The 13,829-nt window shown below is 54.2% G+C and overlaps 1 protein-coding gene across 1 annotated transcript; it reads left to right on the forward strand.

The window, feature by feature from the left end:
* The first annotated feature begins 6,900 nt into the window (after positions 1 to 6,900).
* On the forward strand, positions 6,901 to 11,943 carry LOC130044395 (uncharacterized). The gene is made up of 2 exons (XM_056137122.1): positions 6,901 to 6,915; positions 11,548 to 11,943. Exons 1-2 carry the CDS (start codon positions 6,901 to 6,903, stop codon positions 11,941 to 11,943), a joined length of 411 nt encoding a protein of 136 aa, XP_055993097.1.
* The last annotated feature ends 1,886 nt before the right edge of the window (positions 11,944 to 13,829 follow it).

The raw sequence follows: 13,829 nt of genomic DNA on the forward strand, positions 1-13,829 counted from the left end.
CAGGCCCATGGAGGTTGGAGTGTCCATGGGCCACCTCTGTCCAGTAAGGGGTCAGGTCTTGGCAGGGGCTGAGAACTCGGCCTCTGCCAGTCACCTTGTGAGCAGCAAAACGGGTCCCAAGTGCCAGGGAAAGCCAAGGCCTGGGGGCGGGGGTGGCCCGAGGCCAGGCTGGGGAACACTGGAGGGGTGATGGGTATGGGGACATGGGCGGGGCCACACCAGGCCCCATGGGCCCCAAGAGGGACCCCAAGTGGGACCCCAAGTCCCTCCCTGCATAAACTGGGGGGAGCAGGAGTTCCGGATTGTGCTGGTTGACCATGTTTGAAGAAGTTTGTGCCCCAGACCCCAAATAATCAGCACGTGATTTAGAACGTGTGCAGGGCTCAGGCCCTGGCTGGAACTGAACACCCCACAGTGGGGTGCCTGGTTTTGTCCTGCAAAGGCCACAGTGGTGCTCAGGGGTGTGTGTGTGGGTGCACGGGAGGCCCTGTTGACAGCCAGGATCACTTCAGGAGGCCATTGACATGGTCTGATTCTTTCGTTCTATATCACTTTTATGGGTATTGCAGGGCAAAGTTTATTATCTCCCCTCCCCCAACTTCTTTTTTTTTCTTTTCTTATTTTATTTTTATAATGTTTTTCACAATAGTTCATTACAGAAAATATTCAAACACCAATCCCACCACTGTGCACCTTTCCACCACAAGAGAAAAGTGTGTGAAGATTGGTGTATTTCATCCTAGAGCCATTTAAGCCCTTATATAAGAGATTGTAAGCATGTATGTTTTTGTGTTTGTTTTTTTGGGTCACACCCAGCGATGCACAGGTGTTACTCCTGGCTCTGCACTCAGGAATGACTCCTGGCGGTGCTCGGGGGGACCACATGGGATGCTGGGAATCGAACCTGGGTCGGCCACATGCAAGGCAAACGCCCTACCCACTGTGCTATAGCTCCAGACCCACAAGTATGTATGTTAAACCCAAACAAATGTGTGCTACTTTTGGTACATCAGTGGGCTAGAGTATAAGAGGTCACATGGCCACATTTGTGGCCATGTGCCCAGGATGTTCTGTGGCGCTTTCTTCCGGGAGTTTTATTTCATAGTCTCTGGATCTTGGCTGTTGATGAGATTACATGGTGCTGGGGGACAGTTTGTGGGTGCGACTGCCAAGCTACTGGAAAACTGGGGAGCTGGGGGGAGAAGGCCCAGTCCTGTTCTACGTGAGCTTGGAGATCTCAGTCACAGGTCCCACATATCTGGGTATTTCTGCAGGTTCCCTCAGAGGTGAGGCTCATTGGAGCCTGTGGAGAGCGGCTCTGAGCATGGCTGTGCGCTTGAGTTCTGTAGGTTTTTGGCTGTTGGGGGTCTGCTTGGGGCAGGGAGGGAAACTCAACCTGCCCCCTCTCCAAGTTCCCCCTGTGAAGACAGCCTGGTGCGGGTACAGGATGTCTCTCCCACTCCTTAAATTCAAAATAAATGCTTTTCCTTTCTTTATTGTTGCAAGGTTGAAGATTGCCCACTTGGTCCTGGTACCCGCGTTCTCTTGGTGTTACCAGCAGCGCTGCCGAGACTGCTCTGGGCACTGCCAGGCTCAAAGCAAGGCGGGTACTCCCTGACTGAGATACATCCCCGGACCTACCGCTCAGTGAGGGGTCTCATGGATATTATTGATCAAGATGTAATCAACTGTAAAAAGTGAGCCTGGGGTCCAGGGAGAGCCCAGTCAGACGCCTGAGCACATGGACTGCATTGGGGGCCCCAGGTCAGCACCCTGGCACTGCAGGATTCCTGGAGCACCAATAGGTGCGGTCCCCAAGGGGAAGCTGGCCCAGGAGTCCACAGGTCTGCAGAGCCAAAGGTGTGCTCCATACACCCAATGGGTGCTGGTCTTCCAGACAGCAGTGGAACCCCGAGACTCACTGCAGCAGACAACCCTTGCCCATTACAGAGGGGGACCCAGGTCGTGGAGAAGAACTCTTAGAGCAGCTCAATTCCCAAGCTAGAAAGTAGATGGGCGGGGGGTGGGGGGGTGGGAGGGTCATAGCACTGAGAGTAGGGAATTTGCCTTGCACGCAGTCGACCAGGGTTCGATTCCCAGCATCCCATATGATTCCCCGAGCACCGCCAGGGGTAATTCCTGAGTGTAGAGCCAGGAGTAACCCCTGTGCAATGCTGGGTGTGACCCAGAAAGGCAAAAAAAATTAAAAATGTAGATTGGGTGGAGGTTGGGGGTTCTGGTTGGTAGTACAGCAGGTCGGGCACTAGCCTTGAACATGGCAGACTCAGGTTCGATCCCCGGCACCTCATCTGGTCCACTAAGCCCTGCCTGGAGTAATCTCTGAGCACAGAGCCAGGAGCCAGCCCCTAGCACCATAGGGTGTGACCCCAAAACAAACAAAAAGGAAGAAGACCAGTGGTCACACTCTGTGGTGCTCAGGGGCGGGGTGTCCAGCAAGTCCAGCTATCTGGCCTCACTCTACAGCCCTGTTCTTCTTCCTGAGGAGCCTCCTTCTCTGCCACTTGTTACCCCAGATTGCTCTCCTCAGAACCCCAGAACCATATTCTCTCCATGTGCAGCCGCTCACCACGGTCCTCTGCTCACTCTCTCCTGTGGCCTCTCTGACCACCCTAACAACCCCCCCTGCACCCACTGACCTGCAGAAGCCCCTGCCACTAGGGATCCCCTTGGACTGCCCTTTGACTCTCTGGCCGTGGTATGTGTGTCCTGTCCCTGGAACGTTGTCTCAGGGTCCTCCTGGGCACGGCCACCCCACACCCTTCCGATTTCCCATGGCATCCCCTTCTGTTCAATCACACATTTCCTGCCACCAGAGTCCCTGCCACTTTGGGAAAACATGCACTGTCCTCCCGTTGTTCGTCGATTTGCTCGGGTGGGCCCAGTAACGTCTCCATTGTGAGACTTGTGGTTACTGTGTTTGGCATATGGAATACGCCACGGGGAGCTTGCCAGGCTTTGCCGTGCAGGCGAGATACTCTCGGTAGCTTGCCGGGCTCTCCGAGAGGGGTGGAAGAATCGAACCCAGGTTGGCTGGGTCAGCCGCATGCAAGGCGAACGCCCTACCAACTGTGCTATCGATAGCTCCAGCCAGGGGAAAACATGATGCTTTCATATTTGTTCCCATTTTAGTTTTCATCCTGTAGTTGCTCAGGGCTTGCTCCTGGCTCTGTGCTCAGGGCTCGCTCCTGGAGGAGTTTGGGAGACCCGATATGGTGCCGGACAAGGCAGGTACCTTCCCCTCTAGACGAGCTCTCCGGCTCTCACTTTATTTGTTGCTGGCCTCTATGGCCACAACGGGCGGTGCTGGGGATCGAACCCCGGGCTCCTATGTGTGTGCACCCAACCCCGAAACCAGCTTCCCCAGGCCTGGACACCGCCCTTTGTCGCCCTTTGTCTGTCAGCTGCCCGTTCCTAGGGCTCCTGGAGGTCGCTCTCTCCTCCACCCAGGCCACCAGCCTGGCTCGGGTCTGCACACAGGGGACGCTCGAGCTCCCACGTGGAGAGTCGGGGGATGGACCCCGGGGGAGGGGAGTACGACTTGGGGTGGTGGGCACAGGCGGGTGAGCAGGATTGTGGGGGCACAGACACGACAGACGCAGCCCCGGAGGCGCCCGGGCAAGCTGCTGGCGGAGGCCTCAGCCGCTCTGCGGATCACGTTCCACCCGGCCGCTCGCTGCCCCAGGGTGGGGGCCCACCCTCCCGGTGTCTGGGGAATAGGGCCCCAGTCACAGAGGGGGGGACCTGGCAACCAGGCCCGGGAGCCCCGGGGGCCTCTGCTCGGCAACCCGGGCGGCCGGGAAGGGAGCGGTCTCCCAGGGAAAGGCCTGGAAAGAGAGGCTGCGGGGTCAGGGCCCTGCTGGGAGGGGGCCCGTGGGGGCCCGGGGCTCGGCGGCTCCAATCACCCAGGGCCCCGTCCCTAGGGCCCCGCACCCATGGGAGATGCAACTCGAGAAGCAGCCTCAGGCATCCCCGGGGGAAGCTCTCAGACCACTGGAAAGTTGCTCGGAAAAGTTTCCCAGGGCTCTGGCCCCCAGGTGTGCGGCCCCAGATGACAGAGCCTGGCTGGGCTCACTCTTTCCAAGGTGGGTCCCCGGGGCCCCAGAGAGCTCCGGCCTCCGTGGGGACCAGCCTGCGTCGGCCCTGCCCTGGAGGTGTTTTCTCAGCTGCAGGAGGGGCTGGAAGAGCCTTTGCTGAGGCACCGCTGACTCGTCCAGCCTCTGAAGGCACCTTCCCGGGCCTGAGCGTCAGCCTGTCCAGTCTGTGTCTGTCCTTCATCTGCAGCGGAGGGGGGTGGGGGAGCAGCTCCAGAAGCAGGGATGGGTGGAGAGGCGGGCAGACGCTCTGGGCTCTGCCTTCTCCTCTTTCCTGCAGAGCTAAACTGGGCAGGAAGCCAAGGCCCAGGGCTGGACTTGAGGATCTTCTCTGGACCTTCCAAGGCCGACCTGCTTCTTGGCAGGACTGAGCTCAGGTGCTTATCGTTAACGGAAGAACGGGGATATGTGGCAGCCAGGGACCACCCCACCTCCCAACAGGCACTGACTGACATGGCCCTCATAGCCCCAAAGCTCCTACAAACCAGCCTCGCCCATCTGCGGGTACACAGACACCCCTCACCCAGTCCCAGCCCCGGGAGAGGCCTGGAGGCTGGGGCTGCCACGAGCTCTAGCCTCTCTCCTTGTCCCCCACTTCGAAGCTGAGGGCACATAATCTGTCCACAAACAGAAGGGACGGCAGCATTTTATTTAAAAAAAAAAACTTTAAATATTTATTTGGCTTTTTGGGTCACACCCGGTGATACACAGGGGTTACTCCTGGCTCTGCACTCAGGAATCACTCCTGGCGGTGCTCGGGGGACCATATGGGATGCTGGGAATCGAACCCGGGTTGGCTGCGTGCAAGGCAAACGCCCTACCCACTGTGCTATCACTCTAGCCCTGGGACGGCAGCATTCTGCTGGAGGTCGTGCCCACCAGAAGAAAAAGCATAGAGGGTGCCCCCTTCACCTCCACAGCCCCCCACGTGAGAAGTGCTAAGAACCAGTGGGTTGGGGGCACAGGGTGGGAGACTGGGGAGGTGGGACCAGGGAGGAACGGCCGTCGAGCAGAGTGTGGGGGCTGAGAGAGAGTTTCAGTAGATGAGCACGGTGGGGAGGCACCCCCGGGATGAGACAGGAAGAGACACTTGGCCCAGTGGCCCCTGGGTGCAAAGACCCATTTGGGGGCCACCTTTTGGGTGATACTATTGTTTACAACCACGAGCTTCTCTGCGGACCCCGTTCCACGTGGCATCTCCTGTGTGGCTCAGACTTACTCCTGGCTCGACGCTCAGGGATCACTGTTGGAGCGGGGGGGTGGGGGGGTGGGGGGAGGAGGCTTGGGGGCCTTATGTGGTGCTGAGGATTAAACTTATGTTGGGACTGTTCAAGGCAAGCACCTTGCCTGCTGAACTATCTCTCTGGCCGCAAGGGTGGTGGGTTATTATTTGGGGGTGAGGAGCAGGGAATGGGGAGTAATTTGGGCCATACCTGGCAATGGTCAGGGGTTACTCCTGGCTCTGCACTCAGGAATTATTCCTGGCGGGGCTCAGAGGACCTTATGGGATGGGCAGATGTTGAGGACTGAACCTGGGTCAGCCACGCGCAAGGCAAGTGCCTGCAGTCACTATTGCTCCAGCCCCAAGACGTGGTGTTTTTCAAATTCATTTAGAGGGTTTTATTTTTTTTTTTGCGGGGGAGGGGGGCACATACCTGGCAGTGCTCAGGGGCTCCTTCTGACTCTGTGCTCAGGGTCACTCCTGGCAGTTCTCAGGGGACCATCTGCAGTGCAGGGACTTGAGCCAAGATTGAGGTAGTGGGGCTGGAGCGATAGCACAGCGGGTAGGGCGTTTCCCTGCACGCGGCCAACCAGGGTTCGATCCCCAGCATCCCATATGGTCCCCCGAGCACCACCAGGAGTAATTCTTGTGTGCAAGAGCCAGGAGCAATTCCTGAGCATTGCCAGGTGTGACCCAAAAAGCCAAAAATAAGTAAATAATTAATTAAACAAAAACAAAACAAAGCAAAATTGAGGTAGTTACAGTTGCATGCTAGCAGGCCTTAACCTTTGCACTGTCTCTCCAGCCCCAGTGCTCACTGAAACAGCTGTAGGAGGTGGTGTGTGGGCCCAGGAGACAGCTCACAGGGGGAGCGTGCTTTGATCCCTGACTCATCTCCCCCCCCTACCCCCACCAAGCACCAGCAGAAGCACCCCAGAGCATGGAGCTGGGAGGAGCCTCAGAGCAAGGCTTGGTGTGGCCCCCAAACCAGACATAACAGCAGTAGTAATAACAACTATGTACTTTGCAACCCTTCCCCAAACCTACTCCTAACACAAAATCCCAACTTAAGAAGAAAAATAAGGCACCGGAGCAATAGTACAGTGGGTAGGGCACTAGCCTTGCATGCAGCTGACCCGGGTTCAATCCCCCAGCCCCTGGCATCCCATATGATCCCCAAGCACAGGCAGAAGTAATTCCTCAGTGCAAAGCCAGGAGTAACCCCTGAGGACCTACAAATGTGTCCCCCCAAAAAATAAGTACAATTTAAACTTAAAAAAAGAAGAAAAATAAAAGGGACCAAGAGATAGTACAGTGGGCAGGGCACTTGCCTTGCCTGCACTTGCGTGGGGTTCAATCTTCAACACCCCGATGGTCCCTGAGCACCATCAGGAGTGAGTCTGAGTGCAGAGCCAGGAATTAAGCTCTAAGTGCCACCGGGTGTGGCCCCCAAACACACACACACACACACACACACACACACACACACACACACACACACACAAAACCAGAGAGGGAAAGAGAAATAAAGGAAAACATAGGGCATACATGTGTTTTTTTTTTTTAATGGCAAAGTCAGAGGTGCAGAACGCAAGGTGTCCCGCGGGAACAGCAGGGCTTAAATCCTCTAGAGAGCACCGAGGACGCACCCGAACTGCAACCTTGATGGGCAGAACCGCGGGGCCTCACAAACACGAATCCAACATGGCTTCAGGCTGGACAGGACGTGACCCAGAGGACATAGCCGGTTACTGGCAGAGCTGGCCCTGAAGGACACAGCTCAACAGCCGGAGCCTGGGTTAGCAGAAACGCCCAAGATTATAATTTTTTTAATCTTTAGCTTTTTTGGCCATACCTGGCAATGCTCAGGGGTCATTCCTGGTTTACGCACTCAGGAATCCCTCCTGGCAATGCTCAGGGGACCCTATGGGATGCGGGGGATCGAACCCAGGTCGGTCGCCTGCAAGGTCAACACCCTCCCCCCTGTGCTATATCACTCTAGCCCCACAAGCCGTTCCTCTGCTCAGGTTGGGGCTGCTCAGGTGTGGCTGGGGGACAGGTACAGCAGGAGACACAAGTCACAGACCACCAAGTACACGAGCAAGAGAGACATTGGGAGGGGCTGGAGCCACAGCAGAGCAGGGAGGGCGCTTGCCTTGCATGTGGCTGACCCGGGTTCCATTCCCCAGCATCCCACATGGTTCCCTGAGCACCGCCAGCAGTGATCCCTGAGTGTGCAGAGCCAGGAGTAATGCCTGAGTATAGTCCCCCCCAAAAAACAAACAAACAAGAAGGAAAAAAGAGCATGTATGACAAAAGCCTGAGAAGGTGTCAACCAGAATATAATCAGAACAAATCGTCTGGTTTTATTTTTTTTTCTTTTTCGTCTGGTTTTCTTTTGGGGGGACCAGGGAGATGCACATCGGCTGTGCTCAGGGCTTCCTCCTGGCTCTGAGCTCAGAGATCCCTCGGGGTGGGAACAGAACCTGGGTCCGGGTGGGGACAGAACCCGGGTCAGCCATGTGCAAGGCAAGTGCCATTCTCTGGCTCCAAATCATCTGATTTCTATTGGTCAAAGCTCCCTCTAGCTGCGGAGTGGGGCCAGCGTGGCAGGATGCTAGGTGCAGACCATGGAGGCCAGGGCTGAGGGGCATTGCCTGCAGGGCAGATGTCTGCAGGGTGTGGACGGAGGGACCAGGGCGTCACTGCAGCGCCCCCTGCTGGGTGTCCTGCTCACCACCAGGCTGAGGGGAAACAGGAGGGAGGGAAGTCCCTTCCACCCCAAGCTCAGCAGGGCACACAGCCTGGCCTCTCCTCTCTGAGCTCCCTCCCAGGGTTAGGCCCTCGGGCTCCCCAACTTGCACTCCAAAGTTCCCTCCACTCACCAATTCCTGGTGCCTCCAACCCAGCCAGGATTCTGGGGGGTCTTCCTGCTTCCTCCAGCAGCCCTGCTGCCCTAAAGTCACTTTCTTCTCTGGCAACTTCTCCTGAAGTTACAAGCCCAGCTGTCCCTGCGGAGGTGCCCAGGCCCTGGTCTGCTCATAGCCCCGGCCTCTATGAAGGGCACCCCATCAAGGGCACCCCGAGTCCATGCCAGTTGCTCCACGGCTGTTTGGGCTCATGGCTATGGGTGTGGGGGGTCTACTGCTCCCACTTTGTCACTGAGCAAGTAGAGACCTGGAGCCACCCACTGGCCAGTCCTAGGCGCTGCCCTGGCTTCCCACAAGCCCCAGCTTCCTTCCCAAACAGCTCCTCGCCCCAGCCCACGGGCAAGGCCCACGCTAAGTACTCCTTCCACATGCCTGTGAAGCCAGGCCCCTGGGGCCCAGTTACAGAGAGTTTCACATGGCGCCTGGGACCACGCCCCCCAACACACACACACACACACACACACACACACACACACACACACACACACACTTCTCACCCCTGTACTCCTTGGCTTGGTTATGTATTCTGTTTGGTTTGGTTTGGGTTTGGGGGCCCTACCCAGCAGTGCTCAGGGCTTACTCCTGGCTCTCTGCTCAGGGATCACTCCTAACAGGACTCAGGGAATCAGAGGAGGGTGTGCGGGGGATGGACCCCAGGTCAACCGTGGGCAAAGCAAGTGCCCTTCCTGCTGTGTTATCTTTCTGAGCCCATGACTCAAGTTAGAGCTCTGACTTCCTGTCTCTGTTTCTGTTCTTTGAGGCATGTTCCTGAGTGCTGCATGTAGTCCAATAAAAACAAAATGGGGGTGTGGGTGGAGAGATGATACAGGGGTTAATGCCATTGTCTTGCATGCAGCTGGACCCAGTTCAATACCAGGCACTATATGTGCTCATCCAAGCAAAGGGCCGGGAGTGAGTCGAGCACAGAGCAGGGAGTAGCCTCAAATTACTCTGGGTGTGACCCCAAAACCCAAAGCAAAAGGAAGCAAACCATAAGCCATGTATGCAATTTTTCCTTCCTTCCTTCCTTCCTTCCTTCCTTCCTTCCTTCCTTCCTTCCTTCCTTTCTCTTTCCCTCCCTCCTTTCTCTCTTCCTACCTTCCTCCCTCCCTTTCTTTTTCTTTTCTTTCTCTTTCTTTCCTTCCTCCCTCCTTCCTTCCCTTCCTTCTTTCTTACTTTTTCTCTTTCTTTCTCTTTCCACCCAGCTGTGCTCAGGAGCTACCCCTGACTCTGTGCTCAGAAATCACTCCTGATGGTTTCAAGGGACCTATGGGGTGCCGGGAATGAACCCAGGTCAGTCTCAATTAAGGCAAGCTCCCTGCCTGCTATACTCTGACTCGCAAACTCACAATTTTTTTCCAACAGAGTCACAAAAAAAAGTGTAAATAAACAGAAAATTAATTTTGATGATGCTCACTTTAACCAAGAGTGGCTGAGCCTTGAACAAGGCAGGAGACAGAAGTGCCAACCTCTCCTCCTCGCGGCTGAAAGCCCACGTGTGACTTGTACCTAGCCCCCCACACTTAACTCCAGTACTCCCTAAGCATCCCTGGAAAACAGGATCCCTGCCCGCTGCTCAGTCTCTGACTGCTCAAGTCCCTCAGTCTCGAGTCCAGTGTTGGAGAACTTGCCACCAACATCCAAGGTTGCTGTGATCCTCAATGCTGTCATTTCAACACCTAATCAGGGTCTGAAAACAGTTAACAAGGTAGGTCACCTTCTTTATTTCACAGTGAGTCTTGATTTTAATTTTATTATTATTTTTCTTTTGCTTTTGTTGTTTTGGGGGGCCACATCAGGCAGTGCTCAGGGCTTACTCCTGGCTCTGCACTCAGAAATCTCTCCTGGAAACTCGGGTGACTATATGGGATCCTGGGGATCAAACCTGGATGGGCTGAGTACAAGGTGAATACTCTACCCACTGTATCATCTCTCCCTTTCTTTTGGTTTTTAAGCCACACCCAGTGATGCTCAGGAATTACTTCTGGCTCTGTGCTCAGAAATCATTCCTGGCTGGCTTGGGGACCATTAAGGGTGCTGGGGATCAAACCCAGGTCAGTTGTGTGCAAGGCAAGCACCCCTACCCACTGTACTATCGTTCCAGCCCCCATAACAGTGAATCTTTAACATCAGTGTGAACACACACACACACTTCGACTCAGACTAGCCACCTTTCAGGCTCTGACTGCTGTGTGTGTGTGCGTGCGCACATGTGTACACGTCTATGTAGTGGCTTCAGCAAGGGCGAGAGATGGGAGCTGGGAGATGCCCAGTGGTGGAATACAGACTGCAGATGGAGATCTGATTCCATCCTGAGCACCATACGGTCCTCGGAGCACTGTGAGCTACAGTTGTCTAAAATCCAAAGCAAATTCCTGGAGTGCGCAGCCACATTTGAGGCCATGAGACACCTCATACTCTACACCACTGATGTATCAGAAGTAGCATACCACAACAGATGGGGTATAAAGTAGAAGACAACCAATCTCAATTAAAAAAAAATATATATATATATGCTTCCAACTCCATCTTGGAGGCAAGATGGTGCCAACATAGGTCGAACCCCTCATGCTCTCCTGAACCCAGTTCACCATCTCACTCTGGATGACACGTGATTCAGCACGCCAGGCATGGAATTCTGGAACTCTGCGCATGATTCCTGCTGGACATCATCAGCTGCTTTGTTGGATTAAGACAGAATGGCGTTGGTGGGGCAAGGAAAAACTGCAGTGGTGGCTGCAGCATCACTGCCTCACCTGGCCAGGCCAAGTCACAACACCGTGGAGCATGGAACAGTGACAGTAGTCCACACAGTAGCTTATCCACTGCAGGATACTGTCCGCCAACCGAGTGACTTGGGACTCGGCACAGGTGTTCGACCTGGCACAGACCCTATGTGATGGGGTCTTGCTCTGCCAGCTATTCAATGACCTCTGGGCACACTCCATCCACTCAAGGAGATCAACCTGAGGCCGCAGATATCCCAGGTGCTGCCCGGAGACACAGGCAGGTGTGTTGTCAGCATGCAAATCGTTACAGCAGGCCAGTCACCAGGAACTTACATTTGGTAGGCTGGGAACACCTACAGGGACGATTAGAGATCGCCTCAAAAGCCTCTATTCTCCCCCGCCATGGCAAGCTACCGAGGGTATCCAGCCCACATGGCAGAACCTGGCAAGCTACCCATGATGTACCAAATATGCCAACAACAGTAGCTAAAACAGGTCTCTAACCCTGAAGGAGACTCCAGCTGAGTTGAGAGGAACGAGAGGACTCGTACTAGCAGACGGTATGCAAGCCAATGGGTGGGAAGATGCCCTGCAAGCAGCTGGCCACCAAGGTGGCCTGCAAGAGTACTCCAGCCATGGGCAGCATGAAGAAGCCGCAGTGCTACCGGTCCCACACCATGATGCTGCTTGAGATCCGCCGCTACCGGAAGTCCACTGAGCTGCTTATCTGCAAGCTGCCCTTCCAGCAACTGGTGAGAGAGATCGCGCAGGAATTCAAGACCAACCTGCGCTCTCAGAGCTTGGCTGTCATGGAGCGGCAGGAGGCGTGCAAGGCCTACCTGGTGGGGTTCTTCGAGGACACCAACCTTTGCACCATCCACGCCAAGCCTGTCACCATTATGCCCAAGGACATCCAGCTGGCGTGCCACATCCGCGGAGAGAGGGCATGAAGTTTATGATGCTAAAATCTCAGGGCTAGGACAAATGGAGATGCTACTGGTGCCCGCTTGAGCAAATTGATGATTAACGGGACGACAGTGCTACAGTGTATATATATACATTAGCACACAAGGTTCAACCTATAACAACATGTTAGTAATCTCTTATTCAAGGGCTTAATGACTCCAGGGTGAGATATAACAATCTTTTTTTTTAATCATTTTTAGCAGATGATTCACAACAAACAATACAAAATAAATTATTTAGGGCCTGCAATTGGGGCGGGCTTGGTTGGTAGCTGGGAAGATTTGAAAGAATGGTGGTGGGAAGGTGTTGGAATTGGTGGGAATTGGTTGGGATTGGTTGGTGGGATTGGTGTTGGAATATTGAATGTGATAACTTATTGTGAACATTATAATAATAAAATTTAAATTTAAATAAATAAACAAAGTCAAAAGCGGGCCAGTGCATGGTACTTCTCTGGAACACGGGAAAACCCTGCCCTCCCTGGGTGCAGGACCCTTGCCCACAGGGGGTCCGTTCTAAGACTATTAGAGGGGAGTGAGACGGAGTATTCCCTAACTTCCCTTATGTGGCTTCTCCATAGAGGAATAGGACTCTGACAGAGCCAATTTATGAATGGGGCACAGTAAGGAATTAATAATGATGGCTAATAGTAAAATAGACATTACAACAGGAGACTAATCAGGGTGCATGAAGGGGGCTCTCCCGCTCTCAGGATATCTGAGTATGAATGACACTTAGACTACAGCCGGCCGTGGGGACTGACACGTGGTGACTGTTGGGGACAGTCCTCGGAAGGCGAGATGCATGCCTTACCTGGGTCACGGGACCCGCTCTTGTACTTCTGCCCCGAGATACCCCCCGCCCAGACATCCTTCAGATCTTTGCTCAAACACCTCATCCCAGGGCTGGAGCAATGGCAGAGCGGGCAGGACACTTGCTTTCCCCATAGCTGACCTGGGTTCCATCCCCCAGAACTGCCTACGGTTTCTGGAGCTCTCCCAGGAGTGATCCCTGAGCACAGAGCCTGGAGGAAGCCCTGAGCATCACCAGGTGTGGCCCCAAAACAAAAGAAAGCAAAATCCTGTCCTCAGCACCTCCCTCTCCATCCTATTGCTCCATCTGCCATACAGTTCGTTCCATCTCAACCCCATCCTAAGAATTAGTTTTCTTCCAAAGCACCTTTCCTGTTTATTTGCATTTTGGGGACCGCTATGTTCAGGGTTTATTCCTGGCTCTGCTCAGGGTTCACTTTCGGCAGGGCTTGGGGGACCATACCATGCTGGGGATCGAACCTGGCTGGCCACATACAAGGCAAGTGCTCTACCAGCTGTACTATACCTCAGCCTCACACCTCCTACTAGCCTGTTCTTTTTATTTATTTATTTTTTAATTGTATCTACTCTTGGTCTCCCTTGCTAAAATGTCAGTTCCGTGGGCCAGAGAGATAGTCAAGGGGTTAAGGCACTTGCCTTGCATGCAACAGAATCTGGTTTGATCCCCTGCCCTACTGCATATGGTCTCCCTCTGATCCCCAGCACAGCTAGAAGTGTTCCCTGAGCACAGAGCCAGGAGTAAGCTCTGAGCATGTCTAGTGTGCCCAATAACCAAGAAAAAAAGGAAAGAAAGAAAGAAAAAGAAAAAAGGAGCGGGGAGAAAAGAAAAGAAAAGGAAAAAGGAAAAGGAAGAAAAAACAGAATAAAAAATAAAAGTCAGCTCCAGGAAAGGAGTGGGGGTTATCCATCTTGTTTACAGTTTTATACCCAGAATTCGGTACACAGTAGACAGCCAATTAAAACTGTTTTTCATTGGGTGGATGGATGACAAGGGGAAGGGTGGCCGGTAGGGAAGTGGAGAGGGAGGAGGGATTGAT

Source organism: Sorex fumeus, unplaced genomic scaffold (assembly GCF_029834395.1).
Source record: "Sorex fumeus unplaced genomic scaffold, SorFum_2.1 ptg000122l, whole genome shotgun sequence".
Classification (NCBI taxonomy): domain Eukaryota; kingdom Metazoa; phylum Chordata; class Mammalia; order Eulipotyphla; family Soricidae; genus Sorex; species Sorex fumeus.